General features: G+C 33.7%; 1 protein-coding gene across 2 annotated transcripts; it reads right to left on the bottom strand.

Annotated features, from left to right (window-relative positions):
• Positions 1–3718: 3718 nt before the first annotated feature.
• Positions 3719–24217, bottom strand: LOC114312674 (glycosyltransferase BC10). 2 transcript variants are annotated; one of them, XM_028258954.2, is made up of 11 exons: positions 23677–24217; positions 22196–22727; positions 18154–18252; positions 15192–15292; positions 15036–15107; positions 14798–14888; positions 13604–13684; positions 4831–4890; positions 4604–4726; positions 4446–4484; positions 3719–4348 (listed from the first exon to the last, which is right to left on the bottom strand). In XM_028258954.2, the coding sequence occupies exons 2-11, from the start codon at positions 22577–22579 to the stop codon at positions 4220–4222; spliced, it is 1179 nt and encodes a 392-aa protein (XP_028114755.2). In that variant the 5' UTR covers positions 22580–22727; positions 23677–24217; the 3' UTR covers positions 3719–4219. The 2 variants fall into 2 exon arrangements, with proteins under 2 accessions (XP_028114755.2, XP_028114756.2); XM_028258955.2 differs by having other exon boundaries at positions 22196–22720; positions 23677–24188.
• Between the last annotated feature and the right edge of the window lie 524 nt (positions 24218–24741).

Here is a 24741-nt window from a genome sequence, read left to right as displayed (position 1 = left end):
ATTAATCCAACACACACATGCAATTAATTTAGGATTTCACCTTAATTATTGATTAGGCTTATTTAATTATGAATTAACGTTACTCAAAGGTCGGGGTTGTTACAGTTGCCATGTGTGAGGCGGAGAAGAGAGAGACAGAAAGTGAGAGAGAGTAGAAGGAAGAGAGAGAGAGAGAGAGAGAGAGAGAGAGAGGAGTATTAGAGATTAGGGTTTGGACAATGTATATGGTTTATTAGGGGTGTAAAAATGGCCCAAGGCTCTTGGGCGGTTTGAAACCCGTCCACGACCTGAGGTGGACACAGTCCATTTTCGCTTGGTTTAGACCCGGACTCGAGCCTAGCCCAAGACCTTAGGCTTGGGCTTGGGCTTGGGGCTGGGCTTTCCGCTTGAAGCCCGGCCTGACCATGGCCAAAAAAATTTTGGCCTTGCGGCAAGCCCTCCATCTGCTAATAGTCAAATTTCAAAAAATAATAATAAAAAAATAAAATAAAAGACAAGTTGCAACAGTTAAATAATTAAAAAAATAAAATAAAATAAAGGTTTGATCTTGCAACAATGGTAAAAAAAAAAAAAAAAACGGGCCGGTCATTTCCTTGTAGGGAGGCAAAGCTGATGCCTGCCCCCGCCAATGCCCCCTACCCCCTGCCCCCCTTGTCTTGTCATACAGCATCACTCACATCATTGCAATTTGCAATGAATGAAAAAAATAATAATAAATTAAGATAAATGTCTGCACCTCTACCAACTATAATAATAATAATAATAATAATAATAATAATAATAATAATAATAATTTAACGATCATATTACCGTTTAACACAATGATCATTTTTTTTATTTATAAATTTACTTCAATATTCCACTTCTATAAATATCTTCTATTTTCCAAAATAAATCTCACAAATAATTATATCTCTTAAACTCTCAATCTCTCTTAACTATCAATTAATTTTGAATTTTCATCCCTAAGTGGCAATTGCAATTGTGCAACAAGAAACTTTTATCAGAAGAAGCTAATTTTTGTATCACATTCGCCAGTTGGTGGCATTAATTAGTTTAATTAAATTTATTAGTTACTCATTTTTTTCATTAATTATTTATGAACATATATTAATTATTATTTTTTACTCATTATTGTTACTCATTATTTAAATTAATTATTAGTTCTTTTATATTATTTTACTTACATTACTATGGATCCTAATATTCATAATGTTTATGTTGATATTGATACATATACTACGCAACATGAATCTATTGATTCTCTTTCTAATATCCCTCTTCCAACAGTTGGATCATCATCTAGAGGCATAACTAGTAATGTTTGGGAACACTTTGAGAAAATATCAATAAATAATCATAATGGTACAATTACATTAAAGTAAAATGTAAATATTGTGCACATTTACTTAATGTTGCATCTGTAGGGGGTACTAGTTATCTAAAAAGGCATGCTAACAAACATTTACAAAGTCAACAACCTGATATTAGAAGTCAAATGCAATTAGAAGCTTCATCAACTAGTAATTTGTAAATATTTTCATATGATCCTGTACGTACACAAGATTCTGTAGTTAATTACATTATTAAAAAAGAACAACCTTTTACCAACTAGTGAATGTCCAGATTTTACCGAAATGATGCGCAAACGTTTTGCACCGCAATATCAAAGTTTTTCAAGAAATACAACTACAAACAGGATTTTAAAGAAATTTGAGGATGTTAAAAATGAATTATTTGACATCTTTAAAAAATTGAATGGAAGAGTTTGTTTAACATTTAATCTATGATCAAATAATGGTTTAGAATATTAATGTATCTCTGCACATTTCATTAATAATGATTGAAAATTAAATAAAAAAATTATTTCATTTAAATTAGTTGAACTTCCATACACTGGTCATTAGCTTGGTGTAGAAATAAAAATTGTATTATATAAGTGGGCTTTGCAAGATAAAATTTTTACAATTAGTTTAGATAATGAAACATATTATAATCAAACTGTAATCCCATTTAAAATCAACTTTACAATTACTTTTTTATGGTGATTTATTTCATGTTCATTGTTATGCCCATATTTTAAACTTGATTGTTAAAGAAGCTATGCATATATACGAGACTTATGTACTTGTAATAAAAAAATGCAGTTGTTACTACTATATCTTCTGCTAATCAAATTTTGGAATATAGGAAAATTTGTTAACAAGAAGGTATACCATTTAAAAAATTAATTTTAGATATAAATAGTAGGTGAAATTTAATGTATAATATGTTAAAAAGAGCTTATAAACAAAGAAGAGAAAAAGATTTATTTTTTGCAACGTCAATAGGAGTACTGACTCCCACAGAACTTAATTGGCGCCAAGTAGCCTCGTATGAAGATTTTTTAAAAGTTTTTGATACTTCACTAAAATTATTTTCTTATATATGTATATATATATTCCTACTTCATCATTTGTTTTATATATGGTAGCAAAAATAATTAAAGTTTTTGTAAAATATATGGGTAATGAATATTATGTGACCATTATTACTTCAATGAAAGCAAAATTTGATAAATATTTTGATCATTTGCCTCATCTTTTAGGTTTAGTTATAATAATTGATCTTAAGTGTAAAGAAATGGGTTTACAAGAATTTTTAGAATGTATTTTCATTGATCAAACACAGTTTGTCCTTATTATGCAAACATGCAACAAATTATTTGAAGAATATAGGACAGCTGCATTTGTAAATACACCTACACACACTACACTAGCACACTCATCTCGAGACGAGAAATTAAGTTGTTTTTCAGCAATAAAAAGTAGAAGAATATCTCAACATACAAGCATAAGTAGTTCTGAACTACAACGGTATTTGGAAAGCTCATCAGTGGATGTTTTCGATGATTTTGACATTTTGGATTGGTGGAAACAAAATAAAATTACATGGCATGTGGTTTCACAGATAGCCCGTCATATACTAATCGTTCTTATTTCTACAGTTGTTTCGGAAATAACTTTTAGTGTAGGTGGACGGGTGCTGAGCGATTACTGCTACAGGCTTTCACCCCATATGGTTGAGGCACTGATGATATCCAGAGATCATATGCACGCGCTTACAAGAAGACAAAATTATAGTGAAAATGATAGAATTCAAAATGATTTGGATGACATATCCTCGGACGACGCGAGCGACATGTCTGTCTCCTCCGATAATTGATCGACAATTTGTTTTTTACTATTTTATTTCATTATTTTTTTGTATTAGATTATTGAGGTAGAGTATAATGTAAATGATTGGTAGGCTAGTAGATGCCAACCAGTTGGGATGTACTTGACCTATAGTGATGCAATTGCTCTACCTCATTAATAATCTATATCTATTTTATTTAATAATATAATTTTTCATAATATTTTATTTCATTTTGAAATAAAAATTATTCATTCAATAAATGTTAACTAAAATACTCTAATATAAATTTTATTTTATTTTTCATCCCTAATAAATAATCTACATAGATAATGGTTTAAATCATTAGAATTACTTTCGAAATAAGCTTACCAAGTTTAAACATTCTCCCAAGTTGAGGTCCCCAACTTGAGAGAACAAATCCATAAAACATATAGTTAGCCATAATTTAACTTTTTCATCAATCATGTTCTTAACACATTTGATAACAAAAAATCTATCTTTATTTTGTTATTTATCATCATCTGCAATTTAAGTCTCCGGATGTTAGGACGTATATATTATATAGAATGTGAGATTCTGTAGCTGGTGATACAACATTAGAAAATTCACATTTTTCAACTTCTACAAAGGTAGTCAACCCACAATTAACGGCAATGCAATCAAGTACCCAAAATTTCTGTCAAAAAATCTAAAAATTATAACATAAAATGAGCCCAAAATGTCCCCGAAAAAATAAAAATAATAACAATGAACACTAATTCACCCATCCCCAACACCAAGGAAGCAATAATGCTAGCAACGGCTTCTCAACTTTCAGCTCAACTCAAGATCTCCCTCAACTGCTTTGCCACTTGCCATTTGTCATTTGCCCTTGCACTCAAAAAAGGAGCCCAGGTCAGGTCTGGTTGGGTCGGATTGGGCATTCGATCCTTCTATAATGAGGCACTTTACAACATTCTAAGGCTACACGAGAAACGAAGTAGTGTCAAGAGCAACTGCTAGAGCTGGTCCGACCAAAGAATTAGAATTGAGTTTATCACATTCAAATTGCTGTGTAATTGGAGAAAAGCTGCATCAAGTTATCCAGTGCATCTGGCAAAAACTTCCTTGCAAATAAGTAACACGGCCTTTGCATTCCATTCCATATGCACGGACTAACCTGCACTTCCTTCTGCAGCACCGCAATAACATAGTTTTCAGAATTTCTGTCCTAAACAGAATTTAATAAAGCAAGAATTTTTGGATTTGGAAGATTAGTCAACACATACCCTTTCATCACTAGTAACATGCACACTTTCATCAATAGACTGCAAAATATATAAGAGAATGCAAACTGTCAACTCCGAGTCCAAGCATCAAAACACTCAGCTAGAAATCATGTAGATACATAACAATGTAATAGTGACAGAGAAAAGCAGAGCTATACAGAAACATTTTTCAAGAGCTTGTAAGTAACATCGTGAGCCCTGTATGATTTTGGATGCCACTTTCCCTCAGACCAATCAACATTTGTCACTGACCAGTTTGCAATGCCATTTGGATCGATCATCTAAAAATACGCAAAGAGGGAAGTCATTCAATTTAAAATGGTTTGAAGGCAAGAGTCAGAAGGTACAGAATAAGCAAGAGAAAAAAAATAAAAGATGTTCTCACATGAAAAAAGGTGGGCAGGTAATGTTCATCGGAATAGCAATTGCGCCCATTCATATCTGGCTGTGAATACCAAAAACATCAACATCAGTACATTGTTGCTATGAACCATGTTCAAAAATACCATATTTTGCATACAAATGCAGAAGTTTCATATCAAATATGAGGAAGAAAAAAACAAAAGACAAAAAACTTGTGATAATTACAGAAGATCCTAACCAGGTTTACAAAAATGAGCAAGTATCCAAGTTTAACCTATATTGGTCCAGTCCAAAACACAATCATAGCAAATCTATACAGTTGTGAAAAGATGTACCTAATACCAACTATATCCCTCACAAAGCAATAATACGACTAGTATTTTCCCCACCTAATTGCAACAGGCTCAATTTATTCTCCCAATATTGCAAATTCTGCTACCTGTTATGCTGTGTGAAAAACTAACTTCGGTAATTCTCTTAGGTGGTGTTTGATAAAATTGAAAACAAAAATGGGAATATTGAAAATTAAGTATTGAAAACTGAATGCTGAATTTTTTAAAATTAAAAAACTATTTGGTAAAAGTGCTGAACTAAAAATAAGTTGTTTAATATGTACACGATCAAATTTGAAATTTATTATTTTTAAATTATATATTTCAATTTTTATATTGTGATGGTGGTGGTGGTGGTGGTGGTGGTAGCATTAGCAATGGTAGTGATAGTAAAATGGTGGTAGTGCCTATGGCAACAATGACAATGGTGGTGGTGGTGGCGGTGGTGGTATGATGGCGGTGCTAGTGGCGAGGCGACGACAGTGGTAGTGGCGGTGGTAGCATGGTGGTGGCTATAGCGATCCCGGTTGTCCTTTTACTGTTCTGTTGTATTCCGGACTCATTTCCGTAGAGTTGGTAGTTGTATCTATCTTGTTGTCATCCTTTAATTCCATTTGTTCGGGTTTTGGGATGTATTAGGCAGAGTTGTTACAGGTTGATTGGGCTTTGGTTTCAATTCTTTGTTATCCAGTTTTTAGAAGGTCCGCTCGAGTGGGTCTTCTTACGCTCGAGAGGAGATTGCACGCTCCCTGTATTTTGGTGCTCTGCAGAACTTCTGCAAGCATGTTTTTCACGCTCGAGCGGGTTTCTTTGCGCTCGAGCGGTGGCGCTCGAGCAGATACTCTGGCGCTCCAGCGGGTAGTACTTTATGGTGTAAGTTCTGGGAGGGAAAAATCTACGCTCGAGGGGACTGGTTTTCGCGCTCGAGCGGATGTACTTTATTCTTGTGTCTTGGCGCTCGAGCGGGCCTTATTGCGCTCGAGCGGACCTAGTTTTTTGTTCTTGACGCTCAAGCGTTGTGTTCTCCGCTCGAGCGGGAATGTCGTATATCAGTTGGCAGCTGGGCATTTTAAAATCACTTTTTACATTCTCTCTCTCTCTCTCTTACTTTCCAAAAAGACTTTTTGAGAGTTCCTCTCTCTAGAAACTCCCTTCTCTCTAGGGTATGATCTAGTTAGAGTGTTTCCCTTCCCTTCGGCCTTTGTAAAAGTTGGGTTGATCGTCGAGGGCTACGTTTTGATCCGAGTATATTGAGTTTTGGAGCACGTTAAGTTTCTTCATCTTCCTTCCTTGAGCTCCGAATTTGAGGTAGGGATTCCTACTCACTCTTATGGTCTTTGACATAGATTTTTTGTTGTTTTGATAAAGTGTTGAAGTTGGGTGAATTTTAGGACTTAGGGTTTCAAAATGTTAAAAGAGAAATTGTTATTTTGAGTCTAATATGTGTATTGTGGGTTCAAAATGATGATATTGATATTGGTTGTGGATATTTAGACCATTGGGTCAATATTGGGAAATCGGGTGAAAAATCCTAATTTTGGGAAAATTGTGACTTTATGGAATTGATTTGGAAATAATGAAATTGGTTCATTATATGGTTGAATAGTGGAGTTAGATTTATTAATCGCTCACTTTTGAAAACATTGATAGTTTATCTGTTGGAGCTTTTATTATCTGTTTAGAAATAATTGCTTGGGCTACCGGTGGAGGGTAGTTTTGATTGTTGTAGACAATGCATGATGATTAGGCAAACTAAAACTAATCAATTGGATATGTCATAGAGTATGACGGTTGATAGAATACATTAACGCTATGTATTGATTGATTGTGTATATGACCTTTGTGTATATACGTTGTGTGTGTGGGAGGAGATAGGGGATGTACTCCACGATTTAGGGGAAGATAGGGGATGGACCTCTAAACCGGATGTTGTTTGGGAGGAGATAGGGGATGGCCTCCACTGATACAGCTCATATGCTTGTCAGATAATGTGTTGATACAGCTCATATGCTTATCTTTGGAAGTGTTGATACAGCTCATATGCTTTATCATTGGAAGTGTTGATATAGCTAATATGCATATCTGTTAAAATGTGGATACAACTTGTATGCTTATCTGTTGAGATGTTGATACAACTAGTATGCTTATCTATTGTAAAATGGGAAATGTTTAATATGAGTCACTGTCTCATATAAGTGGTTGGCCAGGTTCTGAGCCGTTGATGTAAATTGTGAAATTGATAAGAAATGAAAATTTAAATGAAACATGAACATAGTGGTCATGAAATGGAAATGGGTTATGAATTGGTTTATGAAAATTGAACATTTATCAATTGCTAATGTCTTAGTCATTGCTCATAATGTGTTTAGCATATCTCTACTGGGCGTTGGCTCACCCTTTATGGGACATTATTTTCAGGTACAGGTAGTATGCCACCTCCAAGGACATAGCTTGGATGATGATGAGAGTTGAAGACTCTTTTTGTTTATTTTGTTTGTATTACATGTATATCAAGCCAAGGGCTTATTTTGTATAGAGTTAGTACTCTTCTTTTGTGTAACCAGGTGTTGACTTGGAAAGCTGTAAGCCCATAGGGCATTTGCTTTTGTTGTTAACATGTAATACAGTTGTAAGAATTACTCTGATGAATAGAAATAGTTGGTTTCTTTTATATCAATGCATGTCTAAAGTAATGGGTTTTGTGTATTATTTTGAGGGCGTTACAGTGGCGGTCGCGATGGCAATGGCATGATGCTTATAGTTGTGGTGATGATGAAGAATTTATAATAATATATATCGAACCAAGCTTTAAATCCCATCAAATGGGGTCGGCTACATGAATCCTTCTTCTCCACTCGACTCTATCAACGGCTATTTGGTTAGTCAAATTAAAGAGATTCATATCTCTATTTACTACACTAGCTCACGTCACCCACGTCAATCTAGGTCTGTCCCTTGCTCTAGCACTTCCATCTACTATCATTGTATCGCATCTCTTCACTACTGCCTCTGTTAGTTTCCGTTGTGAATGACTAAATCATTTCAATCTATTCTCTCTCAACTTATCTTCTATCGGTACTACTCCTACCCATTCATGAATATACTCATTCCTAATTCTGTCTTTTATAGTCTTGTCACACATCCACCTTAACATCATCATCTCAATAATACTCATCTTATCCACATGCTATTTCTTAATTGCCCAACATTCTGTCACATACATCGTTGGTCTAATAGCCATTCTACAGAACTTTCCTTTTAGTCTAGTGGATACTCATTTATCGCACAGTACCCCAAATGCACTTCTCCACTCATGCCACCCCGCCTTAATTTTATGGACCACATCCGCTTCAATCTCCCCAGTCATTGTGATAATCGATCATAAATAATGAAAATGCTCACTCTTAGGTAGTTATTGGTTCTCAATCTTCACTTCTCTTCTGCTTCCATTATTATTGTTACTAAAATTACACTCCATATATTTTGTCTTAGTTCTCTATATCCTAAATTCCTTAGATTCAAGTCCTCTCCAAGTCTCCAACTTAGTAGTAACTCCTCTAATCTCATCCACTATCATGATATCATCTGCAAAAAGCATACACCATAGCACATCATCTTGAATATTTCTCGTAAACTCAACCATAACTAAATCAAAAAGATAAGGACTTAAATTTGATCATTGGCATAACATTGATGATATCTTTAATATTTGTAAATTCAGTCAAAATTAACTGAGTTTCATATGACTTAAAATTTTCTTAAATTTTAGCTTATATTTTAAGAGGCACTTAAATTTTTTAGTGATATTAATTATGGTTATCAAACGAGCTTAATTAATCATCACTTAATAAATTAAGTTTTAAGTGCTGAATCTAGCTAATAAAGTTCAAACATTATTGCCATGTTTTGTCAATGCTTACTCAACTATGCCAGTTGAAAATTTGCACTTACAATACACTTAAAACTAATGGATCCAGAACAATCCAAATCAAGCAATATGGGCCATCAATGACCATTGCAAGAGGTCAAAAAATTAATTCCAAGGAAAGCTAAAATAAGTCTAGACTATCAAACAATACACATAAAGGGGGGAAATACAAATATATACAAATAGAGGGGCCTACAAAAACCTCAACTATGAAGGAGACAAACAAATTCTTTTTTTTTGGGTAAGTAGAGACAAACAAATTCTGGCAAACAGCTTTTCACAATTTAATTCACAGAACTAAGAATGTTTATCTGACCCAAAAGAGAAGCAGCACACAAGAAATGCAAGTTAAATGGGTGCCATTCTTATTAGGGATGCTGAGAGAACTGATAATTTTTTGTCAGAAGCAGAGACACTGGTAATCGTTTGTGATAATATTTAGAAAAACAAATTAGTGAGACAATCAAAAAAGTGTTTTTCAGCAATTTTACATGTTGTAACAGAGTACAACAATACATGCAAAGCAGATATTATTAGAAGTGAGAAAACCAGAAGTAACTATTATCATACATTTGAACAATATGAAGAACTTTCTACCTTTTAGGAATTATGTATATAACTTATATGTTGTAAGAGAGTAGAACAATACGTGCAAAGCAGATAATATAGAAGTGAGAAAACCAAAAGTAACTATTATCATATATTTGAACAATATGAAGAACTTTCTACCCTTCAGGAATTATGTATATAATTTATTAATGATCAAGAACATGGAACATGAAACTTAGACATGAATGATACACAATCTTGATAACATACTCCTACTATGATACCTAGAACGTGGATGTTCCAATATGAGGAACTGGAACGTGAACACAAACAGAGTATGCTACATGATCTAAATTGTGGTACGATAGGGATAGACTTGTTAGTTTACACCAAGAATTTATGGTACTTTTAGTTTAGAGAAGTTTTTTTTTAACAATTAGACATCCAATAAAATGTATTTTTTTTTTTTCCTTTTGTTTTTTTTTTTTTTTTTCCCCTCTCCGAATTAATCATATAGCAACACATTTGTATGAACATCATGACTCAATTTTTATGTTTTGTCATGTTAAAATTTCACTTACCTTAAATTTAATGTCATTATATTTGATTTTTTTTACTCCTAAGCTGTGTTTGGTTAGGGGATTTGGGAAGGAATTTGGAAAAGAAAAGAGAAAAGGTATGTAAAACTAAGTGAAATGTAAATATATTTTATTCATATTTCACCTGCCTTTTCCATTTCCATTTCCATTTCCAAGTCCCTCTCTCTAAATTCCCCAACTAAATACAGCACTAAGGAAATCTTGAGGAAATATATTGGAACAAACTTTTGAGATCGCTTTGGATCGTCAAATTCACCGTTTTGGAATGAAAGTGTACCTTAATTTGGAACGTGCATTCCAAAACGTAATTCGCTAGGGTATTAATGTTTTCTGATAACACTTCCTACAATACTTTTCCATAAGAATGTTTGTGATCTCATGGCATTGGAATGCCAAGCATGGTTGTTAGAATCTTACAATTCATGATTTGATTCATACAAGTTGATACGAGTTTTAAGCAAAAGGATTTAATTTGTAGTTGAATATGAAGTTTAGAGAATCCTAAGATTCAATTGCACTTCTGTTTGCATAATGCATAAAACAGCATCGTTTTCGTAAATGAAAAAAGAGATCAACTAATTGTATTGATAAATGTAATTTTACTTGTATATACATATATATATATATATATATATTTGATTTAGTTATATTTAGTTCATTTTAAACACTCTGTATTTTTACATGTATATACATATATGAAATTATATATTACGCCAAATAAAGTGAATCTCATGATTCATTATTCACTATTTTAGCAAAACAATTTACAATTGGATTTGTGATTTGACAATAGTGATGCTATGTAGCACAAACATGGACACACATCAGGACATAGATACGATACTAACATGCCGACACGTCAATTTAACCACATCATTGTCATTTTCTCTACCGTTGTATGGCCCCTTGCCACCATGCATCAAGAAATAAGAAACTAAAGTATACGAGTCTGCAGTAGTAATCTCTCTCTCTCTCTCTCTCTCTCTATATATATATATATAACATAGATGCCTCCACTGCAAGACACTGCAATTTGATTGTTGGTCTGAATTGCACCAAATCACGTGTCTTCTGATTTCCTCCCCACTTTCCCGAGGGTTAAAATACTGATGGAAAGACATAAGCTGATGATCCACAGATAAAAGTTTTAAGTTTTCCACATTGGGCTGGATAATTAAACAAATTTAACAGTGTCTCAAACCGGTATTTGTGGAAAGAGCACAAATGAATCAGCATTCATGAAAAGAAAAAAAAAAAAAAAAAAAAAAAAAAAAAACCATACTACCAACAGAAAATAAAAATCCCTCCTCCTTTATCCGGGCTTGTGACCGGCAGCGTTTATGCAACACTGGTGGAGTTCTCTTAATCTATGCCTTGCCCTTGTTGCATACGAATCAAGCATACAACCATATGTATCTGGGCTTCAGCCGAATATAATGTACATGCAAGTCAATGCCCAAAGAGAAGTCTTGGAGTACAGAATACTTTAACCACCATATGCAATACAATAGTGATATATAATAAAAACATTGAATGGAGATATGTAAGGTAGAAAGAGTGAAGGTTGTATAGTGTAATGCCTAAATTTACATTAAATCCGTTTCTGTAACAATTTATAACTAAATCTCATGTGAATGTTCAATCTTTTTCTTGATTTTATTTCTTTCTTCTTTAGTAGTAAGTACTTTCATCTAGACCTTTGTACCTAAATTATTTGGCTATTATTATATCCTCATTTCCTAATATATAAGTGGTAGCTATATAATGTTAGATTGACTCGGGTACAAGTGTGGAGTGTCATGTGTCTAAATATTTGATTCATCTAATTCTCATGTCCAAGGACATGACACGGCAAAATATTCAGTATGTCATATATATTAATATTTCATACAAAGATAACGAAAATAATGCAACGTAACACCAATTCCTAAAGTCCAACAAAGGAGGAGAGATAAATTGGTATGAATTTATATTGTTATTTTATCATTGGATCTCAGCTCAAGTTGTTTTCTTCAAGCTTGTAATGCATGTTACGTGTCCAAGTGACTGGCACGTGCATGTCCAGGTCTAAAGTACTAAAAATAATAAATAGTGACATGTTTTGACATGTGTCCGACATAGACAGGTCACTTTCTTAGAAGTGTTTGTGCTTCTAACTTTTATACAATAGGAGCGCAGGTCTTTAACACAAACCAATGCATGCCAAAAAGGGAAACAGTGAGCACAATTAGGGAGCATCTTAAGCCCCCTTCCCAAATAACCTAGGGTGAGAAGAGTCACATGATATAGTCCGCATAACGATAAGGAGAAAGGAAAAAAAGACAAAAATAAGATATTTACGCTGGTAATGGTAAGTTAAACCAACCGTATTTGGGGTTGCTTCTAGGGGGTTGCTTCTGCTCATTTCAAAGCTGAAGCACCCAATCAGGCGGTTTGGTTAGGGTGCTTCTTAGCTGATTAGGTTACATAGGGCACAACATAGTTGCATTGAATTATAACAATTTTCAACTTGGCCTCAAGAAAAAGTGATAACTGCTAAAATGTCCCCAATTCAGCACTTCTGGGGAGAACTTTGCAAACATTCCCAACCCAACTTGTTTTCTACCATCTATAAATAATTAAGCACCTACAAATAGTTCAGTAAGCCCCTACAATTATTTTCATACTAAACACTCTTAAAAATTATGCATTTTTTGCACACATCAATCCAACAATTCAAGCCATTGTGATTTTTTCTAAATCATCAGAGCACTAGAGTGAAAGAACAATTTGCACTTAGAGACCATTAAAATAGTCCAATCCAGCCCAAATAATCTTCAGTAAGAAAGTATGATATGCAAACAATTGTTGTTGATGGCGATAACAAGCAACCAATGGAGTCACATCCTCAATCTAGAATAGGGGGCCAGTAGCAATTTTAACCATGTATGTATGATGGCTATCAAATTAAAATCTAATGTATATCATTCACCAAAATATTAATACATGAATAGCATCCTACTGAAAGCGCATCTCATACCATGCAGCCCTACACACATTTTCAAGCTAAAAAGAGAGTCTACCTGAGGTTTTGCATTACCATACTATGACTGTATGGAGTATCGATAGATAGGTTAAAGAAGCCATGCATTTCACTTAATTATGACAATTATATTCAATAATATGGAAAAATATTTAATTTCCTAAACTGAAATGGGAAAAAAAAATGTACAAAACAAACAAGAAAACAAACAAGAAAACAAAACCAAAAAAAAAATTCACAAAAAAAAAAAAAAAAAAAAGCAGAAAATTCAAAAAAAGGTGAAAAAAAAAGTATACATGAGTATATAAATACAATGCTGAAAAAATGAAAAGCAAAAAGCAAACCATATTTAAGAACTGAATCACCTTGCAGTAATCCCGGAATTTCAAGTAGTAGAGACTGTCAGCCATTACTACCAATGCGTGCTGGCGCTTCATTGTGAACCACTGCACAAATACAAAACAAGACCTATGACAATTAGAGAAATTAAAGTTGATCAAGCTGCAATTTGGTATATCTAAACAAAGACCCATTAGACAAACATAAAACATAGTAGGGACGAAATGCAACAATGCAATGACATTTTTGACCCAACAACAAAGGTATTCTTGGTTTAAAACCCGACTTTCAGGGTTCACTGTCATGACCATGGGCAGAGGGAGGGGGGGTCCTGGCCCCTGCCAAGTTGCCAGGATTGTTAAGATTTGTATGTGATTTATATGATTCATGTGTTACTTAATTGCACTTGGCCCCTCCAAACTTCTTATTTTTTTACTTATATACTATATTTTGTAAAATAGCTATGAGTTTTTGTAGTGTTAATACAAATCATTATAGTTATGTTACAAAGGGATGCACCACAAAAAAAAAAGTTTCAGATACAAATTGTTATGGTTATAGAACGAACAATTATAATTACGTTATGAATATTAAATATTACGTACTATTATTCTGAAAAAAGTTATTAACTATTGTGATTCGGTAACCAATCATTGTAATAAAATTTTAAAAGGGCATACGGTATGCATTTTTAAGAGTACCATAGTTTGCTCATTTTATTTCTTAAAAAAAAAGACCGCAAGTATTTTCATCTTTCATTGATTAGTACATGACAATTTCAAAAAATTTGTGTAGTGATCTATAAAAGATTACCATTCATGTACTGGATAAACTATGTGATATTACTTCTCATTTGCATTTTTCTAGTGTTATATCACTGAAATTTAAGTTCATGAATTATATTTTTTTAAATCGTTTTTTAGCTTAGTTTTAATAGTGATTTGTTGATTTTAGTCGTCGAAATTGGACTTGATCTGACTGCTAGTACGGAGTTTGAGTTCATGCTCCTATACTACAAAAATATGTTCTTATGGCTGGCTATGAAAGAACAGATAGTAGATTTGAAGTCACTGGTTGGAAGGAAAAGGAATATGGTAATTATTAAAGAAACAACTAGGCTAGTTCAAGTAACTTGTCCCTATAGTGATATAATCACATCACAATTTTTACAACTACACAAACCATGCTGAGCCTCTATATTGAATGTGTTGAAAATATACCTGTGCACCCTTCCGGAAGTCACTCTTATCTACTTCAGGTAACATATGCTCTGAATACCTGCCACTCCCATGTGGACCAGGATCCTCAAAGCTGGAAAGTATAAGAAGTATGCATCAGTAATGACAAGAAAACTCAGATACAAAACAATATGTTAAACAAGTTCCGTAAGGAAAATCTTTAATCCAAAGAGCCTTCTACAATAGCAAAAATAGAATTATATGAAATCATTGTGCGCACCAGTCAACAAAGCTGATATTTGTGTACATCAGATAGTTGAACACATAGTCAAAATCATGCAATGGAATACAACTGCAATGCAATAGAACAATTATTCAGAAAATTGTCAGTACCAAAGTTGGCAAACAAAATATTATTGCCAATAACTATTGTCACCTATCAGAAAGTAATATGAAGTGTTGGTTCTCAGGGTCTTTCAGTGCATTTGCCAACAGGCGCCTTTCTGCATCGACCATTGAAATCTTTCCCCACACAACCTGCACACAAAATCAACAGAACTATCTCATTATTAATATGTCCATATATAAAGGCTGATCTAGGCTTATACTAAGAAAAACAAGCACGAACACATGACAGGACACGGCACACGGACACGAAAATTTTCAAAAATGGACACAACATGGCGGGAACACATGCAAAACTTATAATTATATATATTTGTTATGTTTCTTAATATTATATATTTATTCTATCAAATATTTATTCTCATCTAATTCATTAACCTTGGTATGCCATTCCTATAAAAAATTAATAAATAAAAATGGGGCAGCATGTCCTCAAATGTGTCCTCAACGAGTCTGATTCCTCCAGCATGTGTTGAGTTAAGTAAAGATTGGCTACCTAGAAAGATCTCTCACTGCACACTTTCTATACATCTGTCTCAATCCAATCAAAGGCATCCAGCATGTGTACGTGTACAACTTGTGTTTGTGTTTGACACCGATACACAACCTCTAGCAAGGTGTCCAGGCTTCATAGGCCTTGTATGTTCTGTCAGCGTCACCAAGTATAATTCCTTTCAGAGCAATAGTTTGAAATTGGTGTTGACATAGGACAACCAAATATGGGGTTTATCTGGGAAGCATGTCCATGCCAAATACATGTTGATCACCAACATGGGTTGGAACACACCAACACATGTCCAATAAGGTTTTAAAAACCAGGCACACTTTGGATGCACTTGGACACACGTCTACGGCATGGATGTGCATGAAACCCATTACGGATCTTAGTGCAAGTTCGAAAAATATAAGATAGGAGTCAAAAATTAAAATAAGCAAAAGTAGCTGAAATTAAAGTCAGCCAAGCCTTGTTCAAAAATAGGTAAAAAAAAATTTGCTATTATCAACTTTTTTAACAAAATCTTCATGCTGTCTATACTTCTTTCTATATATATATATATATATGAGGAACAAAAGCCCCATCTAAGGTGCTTTTTTTGTCTGGACAGCAGTGACATATGGTAAGATACTCACAATTGACTATCTTATTCGGAAGAAACAAGTCTATGTAAAATGGTGTTATGTGTACAAGCAAGACATTGTTTGATGAATCACCACCTCATCCCTTGTTCAGGTAGCTTGAGACATGAGAACTTTAATTCTGGCCTTGTTTGACATGACATGGGTTTTCCCATCTTCAATTTTGCAAATTGTGTTCACTTGGGAGGGAAGCTAGAGTTAGCATGAGGGGAAGGGCTTGAAATTTGTTCCCTTTGGCATTGATGTGGAGCAATTAGAGGGTGCATAACAAAAGAAGTTTTGGCAGAGGTGAGACTCCTATTTCTGGCCTTGTTTTACATGAGATGGGTTTTTCCTTCAATTTTGCAGCTCTTGTTCGCTTTGAGGGAAGCTAGAGTTGGGAGGAGGGGATGGGCTTAGTGTTTGGGCCCTTTGGCATTGATATGGAGCATCTGGAGGCAGCCTAATAGAAGAAGTTATAACAAAGTTGAGACTCCCATTTTTGTCTTGAAGAGCAAAATTTTGGCCATCTTATATAGTTGGATTTCGGGTGGGGTTGATCCATCCTTAGAAATTATTTTTTTCTTTGTACATGGGTGGGCACCCCATTGGTGCCTCTTTTTGAATATAAACATACTTTTTACCGATTAGAAGGGGAGAACATTGCAAGCTCAAACAGCCATATACATCAATTCGCTGAGTAAAAAGATAGCCCAATGCTATACATCCATTAGGATATACAAATCACCTATAAACTGCCCCAAAAAAAAAAATTCAAGAAAGATCTCATGAAAAAAAAAAAAACAGAGAAAGGAGCAAAGATCCCTTCAAGTTATGATAGGAAGCTCAGTGTACTCATATATTGAAAGTTAAGTGTAGTAAAACATGTTACATCAGATACCAACCGACATCAACAGAAACCAACCTACTTTCAAAAGCGGGTGTAGCCATGGCTAAACTTTAGAAGTCTGTGAACCCCCCCCCCCCCCCAAAAAAAAAAAGAAAAAAAATAATAATAGTAAAGGGGCAGCAAGAACAGAAAAAGAATAAGCACATGATGATGAGGACCACTTGAGCTCCAATTAATTAAATTGAGAAGGACTAAATCTCCCCTAGTTTTAAACCTCATTCTTATTTCATACTTCAGTGGTTAAACCATACTGATTGATCCCCTCACTTAGTGTTAATTTTAATTTGAAGCCATATACTCAATAACTACCAACTTGTTTACCTATACTTCGAGGCTTTCCAAAATAAAAACTAGAACTTTCTGTTTCCACTTCTTTCACAACATATAAACATAGAAAATGAATCATTATTAATTATGCTTGCATGTAAACATGTGTGCATGTATGCATTAACTTGTGTCATGTGCCAGTGCCCATTATTGATTTAACAATCTCCATGTGGGCACATGTCTATTATCATGTGGTATCCATGATCAATGTCCATTTCATGCCTCTTAAAGGTTACTTTTTAAAGGTCCATCATTTGATATAGTGGTAAAACCGCAGGTTGTCAATGCTGATAAAATAAATAAATAAATAATTTTTAAAAAAAAAAATCTCAGGTTGCCAATGTGAGAAGGCTAATTGGAGTCCAAGGGAGGACACTTACACAAGAACAAAAATGCATAGAAAAAGAACAATAAGCAGAGGTAAACATTTTGTTTGTACATAAACAAACGAAAAAATAAAAATATTACAAAACATTAAAAAACATGTAACTAACCAAGAAAATAACATCAAAATACCCACATTACTTCAGCAAAATAAGAATTCCATTAATGAAAAAATTCATTGAAGGACTAGGGAGAGATCAATTTTAGGGTAAGAAGTTAAAAAAAAAAATTTATTTTTGGCATTAAATTCACAAACCCTGTCACTCCGAATTTCTCGATTGATAAAGTAACGGCTAAAATGTACAGGTTTGTCCTTAGATGCATGTACATAGACAGAGAATCTGCCCTCATGGCCCTGCCAAAATAAATAAAGCTCCTGTTAGTATACAAATCAACAGCAAAACAGCATCCTCAAAAAATGAAAATGATGGGTCAGATGCAAAAGAAATTGATTTCTATCAAATATGCGACATCTATAACCATGTCTAATCTCTTAGCAATGGAGTACATTTTATTTTAATCAATATCAGTATACTTGAAATAATTGATTAGTATCAGTGATTTGTCTGTAAAACTCATATCAGGTTTCCATTACAAAGTATTTTGGAACATCAGCACTTGCTACTCAAAAACTGAACAATTTCTGCTGAACATCATAACAAACCAATCCCTCAAACAGCTGGAAGACCAATGAAAATAAATCGGTCCTTCATTTCTAGCAACCTAACTTTCTAGGTAACAAGTTCACCCTCCTAACCAGGCACAAATAACCGTTCTCATTGGTGCAACCAAGAATATATACATCCCTTAGCAACTCTTCAGCTCATTTAAACTCTCATACCAACTATCATCGCAATTTCCAAAACAAGGCAAAAGGCATCTTCATCCAACAATCCCTTCATATTACTAGAATCACTGAGGATGCCAACAAACATTAGAACTGTGGTTTAAATTTTGACACATCAGCCATATATATCATATATGCCAACACACAGTTGTTTGACAGTCATGTCATACTCATTTCCTGTTACCAAAAACTGAACAGTAGTTAGGCAAGTAAACCTGACCATGTTGGCAGCCAACCACACAGGCCATTCAAGAAGAATAATTTTGCTTTTTCTCAGTTAAAAACCCCCATCCACTAAAGATCACTTGTCCAATTTTTTTGCTCCCAGACCGAGAAAACCAATTTCTCAACATGATCTAAATTATTGACCAAAAAGATCACCTAAACACTGGATTCAATTACAGATAAACCAATACATAGAATTTGGTTACTCCATTTTAGGAATAAAAGTACAACATAACAGTTCAGCAAATCTTTCATACCTTCTTACGCATTTTTATCAGTTATCGCTAAGAATGACACACTTGTTTGGTTACAAATACGATTTGATAACTTTGGCGTTGAGAGGCATTATTTCACATTGGTTGCTCCTCTACTTAATAAAATCAATTAGCTTTCTTTAGGGTAAATCACAAATACACCCCCTGAGGTTTGATTAAAATATGAATCGTCCCCTGTAGTTCTGGAAATTACATTCCAGCCCCTGAGGTTTCTAATTTCATAACAAATCGTCCTTTTTATTAATAAATCATCGAGTCAATTAACAGTTTTTAATGATATTAGAAATATGTTTCAATTAATAATTTAAGTAATTTTATTATTGCATAGGAGAGAAATTATGAATTTCATTTTTTTAGTTAATTCTGTTAAATAAAAAAATCCTAACAAGGTGGTAGTTGTAATTTTCCAAACCACAGAAGGCAATCTGTACTTTAAGCAAACCTCAGGGGGTGTATTTGTAATTTACCCCTTTCTTTAATTCCTTCAAAATTTTGATAGAAATTATAATAATATTAGTTGAGGAACTAAAGGCAAGAAATTTACAAAGATGTGTGTTTAGATCAAAATAATTGAGATAATGTGATTATTATGTTTTTTGCACTTTTGCCTACAACAATAATTTCTGGGCAGTGGCACATGTGAAAGAAGAATAAAAATTAGATAGTCAGCATATTTTTTTGCTACTTAACCTATAATAGAATCTATGAAACTATGCAACATGTAAATCAAAGGACAAAAATTCATTATTACTATTATTATACACAAAAAACAGGATTCAATAAAAAGAAGGGCACCTATGAATCTCGGAGTAATCAAAAATTAGAATTCAAAAAATATAATCAAATCACTAGAGCCAAAAACGCCTAATATATGATTTCAAACAGATCAATCCATTAAATAACACATCTCTAGTGCCATGACCGAGATAAAAAAACCTACATCATCTTGAGAATGAATAAACATGGAATCTCGATTTGCAGCATTTGGAGTTTCAACTTTAGCAGTGAAGTGGAGAAATTCCACTTGCCTACCCAACATTGAAAGGTTTAGAATGTGCCTACCCAACAGGAAATTCCACTTTCCTGTGAGAAAATGAACCACTTCCCCTCTCTTTGCCAGGCCTTCCATTTCTTGATGGACAGCTGAGATTTCTACAACTATATCACAGCGGTTGGAACCACAAATTCAAGGAACTGAATTCATCAACATTCTTAGGGGTTGTTTGGAATGTTCTAAATAAGTGCATTTTTTGACTTTTTATGAAATATGGGTTGGGTATGGGTTGCATTTGAAGTGATGTGGTAGAGAGGTGATGTGACTTAAATAAGATGATATGACTTAAATAAAATAGTGACTTTTTGATTTTTTGGCTTTTTTAGGAGATGACAAACAAGGCCTAATATCGAATTTGGATTGTTATGTTTAGGGCCCGTTTATACTAAAGAATAAAACCCCAAAATTATTTCTAAAGAAGAGGCAAAATTTGTTTGTTGATTTGACAAAATTATGGGAAACAAGGCTCGTATTGGCACGCTGATTCCCATGTAATGCACGAGTTCTATCCCAACATATGTAAAAGTTGCCTACCCCAACTTCTGTTAACATTTCGAGAATTTTGTCAAATAATGAACTTGAAAGTTTAATTAAGAAAGAGTGAGAAAGTCTAGACGAGATTGGTTAATATAAAAGAACTATTCTTTTGAGTTCTAAAATTAAGTGGTATGGACAAAATGTGAGTTTTGGACTTTAAAATGTAATAAATGACCACATGTGAGATTTTTTCATAAATTAGGCTTATATAACATAGAAAAATAGTCGATAAAACAAGAGAACAATGATATCAGTTATAAAGGATTTGAATTCTCAGCGGTTCAAACTACAAAATCTAAAAAATTCAAGAGATGTACATTTCAATTGCTTTTTCCATCTCTCATCTAATAAGTGAAAAAATACATTACGATTGAAAGCATACATTTAGATCTTTGGTTACAAAAATCTCTCTAGTGCCTTCTTTATAAAAATTTGTTTTCTCTTAACCATGAAACAATCTACGTTATGCCCTCTATTCTATAACCGTCTCCCCCTTCCAAATAAAATAAAAAAGCATTAATTTATTGTACTTTCCTTTTCCTTTCTAACTGAGACACAGGAAAACCATTTGCTATTGAAGATGGTTTATTCATGAACTGTAAATTTGTAAACTTTATAACTAGGATTCTCTAGTCTATCATGTGAATGAACCTTACTTTTATATATTCCATCATGCTCATAATGGATACTCTTTTTTAAATACTTTCAATTCAATTTTTTTGAAATGTTGAAAGTATGCATTACTCAAAAGAATACGACACATGATACAAAAGTGCAATCTGTGATGTCAAAGTTGACAACTGACCTTATCAGAATCTGGATTTTTCACTCACTAACTAGCATAAGATTACTTTTGCTTCTTATTTCAAAATGAAAGTGTAGTCCCTAGTTTAGTGCTCTGCCTCCCCACTAGACATGTTTCATACATAGTTGATGTTTCAATTATTCCACCCACACACAAACCTAAGACATGACCCATGTAGAAACTATGTATCCAGTGTCACCTTATCAGCCATACTTTTTAACTAATCTCAGAAATCCATCAAATATGAAACTATAAATTCTGCAACCCTGTGAAGCATCTATGAATAGATAGTTTGTGAAATTTTGAATATATGAATCAGTTTTCTCATGGAAGTTGCTTTATATTTACAGTTATCAAACTGTTATGGGCATTTTCAGAAAGTAAAAACATGACAGAAGAAATGTCAACACAAACTCCAAAGTTCACTTTATATAATAATAATAATAAATGGAAAAAAAATTATGAAAGAAATTTTTGACAAGATGATAATACTGAAAGGATAATGCAAAGTTAGAATATAATGAATGAAAGTAATGTTAGAGAAAAAAATCTTACATGAAAAAACATATCCCACAGCTTCTCAAAAGGTAATGAACCTGGTGTCAAGAACAGGAAAGCAATCTTAGGGTTGTTTGATTGAACTGGAGGCATCCTCAAAATATCATTGATCACGACATGAGAGGCAATCTCGTCATCAGTAAACTCCCTAGTAGGAGCAGGTGGTAGCCAATGGGAAAAACCTTTGCACCCATTAGAAGAGAACACATAACATGCAGCTGAGCTCTGTGGTGGATAAACATAAGCACAAATCAAAAACACACTGACCAATGAAACCAAAACAATGATCCATGTTGGCTTCCTCAAGTGGGCACGGTGGCGAGGCGCATGCAACATCTGCATGTCTTTCATGCTCAGACGCCACGCCTGACCTGTCTTCATCTGGAATTAATACATAACAGCTTGACTCCAAAATAACTTATACAATATCCAGAATCTTGAACCAGGACTTGTTTATTAAGTAATAAACACCTGAGAACCTAAAACCAGCCTTCAATTAACTGATTTAGGTGGAAAATGAATCTGCAAGCTGAAACAAATATATTAGGAGGGCCTATCACTTTAAAATGAATTAGCTTAATCTCAACAATTTCACTGTGCAACGAGTAACATAGTGTCCAACAGAATTGAGAAAGGCATGGATATTAAATTATATAATCAAAAGAGGAAATTGACTCCAGAAGTCACTGAAAAGGAGTATAATTCAAGATCTGCAAGGGCACCAAAAATAGACTAATTAATGAGCACAAATGCCAACTCGTGTTCATAACAAATTACATGATCCAGTCTTTGATTCAGAACAGCTTACATAAACTAATTAACGGCTAGCTGGGGATTTCAAAAGGAGTCTAATATTGGGGGACATGAAAATTAAACAATAGAAACAAACCAAATAGCAGTCTTTATAATTCTCGAGTTGCCCACCCAACACCAACTTGATAAGAGAATAACACCAGTCACAACAAAAGTCAAACCTATCCATCAAAATCAAAACTACCAAATCCAATTCCAACATATCGAGCAACCCCCAAAAAAAACATTTTCTTCACATCCGATTCACAACATCCCCACCATACATATATACAGATAAAACATATATATATATATATATATGCAACTGTAAATGTGCGTGCTTGTGTCCAGAATGTACTCTCCATTGTAACCATTGGTCAAACCCAAAATTCTTATATTTTCACGAATCGCCGACCTCACAAACCCAGTTTATAAAAATTAAAAGAAAATTATAATCAAACTACGTGCATAGGCATTAAATTCGAATCACATTAATGAAACCACTGAATCTTTGACAAGTCAAAAATAATTAACAAAAGATGAAACCGAAAAAAAAAGATTTAACTTCAAGAATTTTCCACAATTAAGGAACTCAATCTCCATATAAATACGATTATACATATAGAGAATTCTCTCTTGAAAGCAAAACCAGCAAGCGATGAGAATGAGAATGAGAATAGAAATACCTAATAGATTGGCCGAGACGCGCAGGCTACAGAGAGATCTCTATGTATCTCACGAACTCGATAATTAAATCAAAAAGATCTATTCAGCAAAACTTCCTATTACAGGTATTTGAGATCTAGGGCACAGGAGGGAAGAAGATTCAAGACACAGGGAGAGGGAGAGGGAGAGAGAGAGAGAGAGACAAGGTCATAGGTATATAAATACAATATTTACACACGTAACTATATATATATGTATAAACAATTGGTAATTGGTAATTGCTTAGACGATTCGTCTGTCTGTCTGTCTGTCTTTTGTTTCTCAAAATAAATTTTTCTCACTTTCTCTCTAAATTTTCTCTCTTTCTCGACGACTTGAGAGAAATGTTCCACTTCGGCCGGCGAATTTTATACGTACGTAAATGTTTCTTTTCTGTCTTTCTTCTTATTTTTCTTGGTATCCAAACGCATTGAGAGCGCGTGCGAGAGAGAAAGAGAGCTGGTGTGCCCGTTGAGCAGAGTTATGAACCTCCGTTTTGGCGTTGTCTTTTTTACTGGTTTTTGTTGTTCCCACGTGGCGTAACTAAAGTTGATTTTATTTCTTCTTTTTTTTATTGGTAAATTTTCAATTTATCCTTCGATAAATTAAATTGACACCCCCATCAGATTTGATCTAATCACTATCTATCCCTTAATCTTTTAAAAATTATATTTTCATTCCTATGATTAATAGTCTCATTTCACAAACTTCCTACTTATATAAAAGGTAATAACTTCTAGTAAAAAAAATAGAGAAAATTAAATTTTAAAAAAAAAAGTAAAGGAAAGGAAAAAAAAAAAAAAAAAAAGTAAAGCAAAGCAAAGCAAAAAAGAGAGAGTGCATAAGTTCAATATTTTCATTCCGTCTAAATAATTACAATGACAGGAGAGTTAGTGTAATTTTTCAAACTTCAAGGGTGATATGTATTAAATCCAAACTTCAGAGAGTGTAAGTGTAATTTACCCTTTACCCTTTCTTAAAACTAAAAAATTAGAATTGCAGACGGGTGGAATTAAGATGAGTTTTGTAGGGATTGAACTTGGTTC

Source organism: Camellia sinensis, chromosome 3 (genome assembly GCF_055761805.1).
Source record: "Camellia sinensis isolate YWXY chromosome 3, ASM5576180v1, whole genome shotgun sequence".
NCBI lineage: Eukaryota > Viridiplantae > Streptophyta > Magnoliopsida > Ericales > Theaceae > Camellia > Camellia sinensis.
This window is presented reverse-complemented; position numbering and strand designations above follow the sequence as displayed.

What these genes read in the sequence shown, in the direction of transcription:
- LOC114312674 (XM_028258954.2), bottom strand. Translation starts at nt 22,579, where the DNA reads ATGAAGACAGGTCAGGCGTGGCGTCTGAGCATGAAAGACATGCAGATG. An exon ending in GAGAAATTCGGAGTGACAGG is followed by an intron (nt 15,293 to 18,153) that starts GTTTGTGAATTT and finishes TTTTGTGTGCAG; the next exon opens with GTTGTGTGGGGAAAGATTTC. An exon ending in ACTTCCGGAAGGGTGCACAG is followed by an intron (nt 13,685 to 14,797) that starts GTATATTTTCAA and finishes GTATTTGTGCAG; the next exon opens with TGGTTCACAATGAAGCGCCA.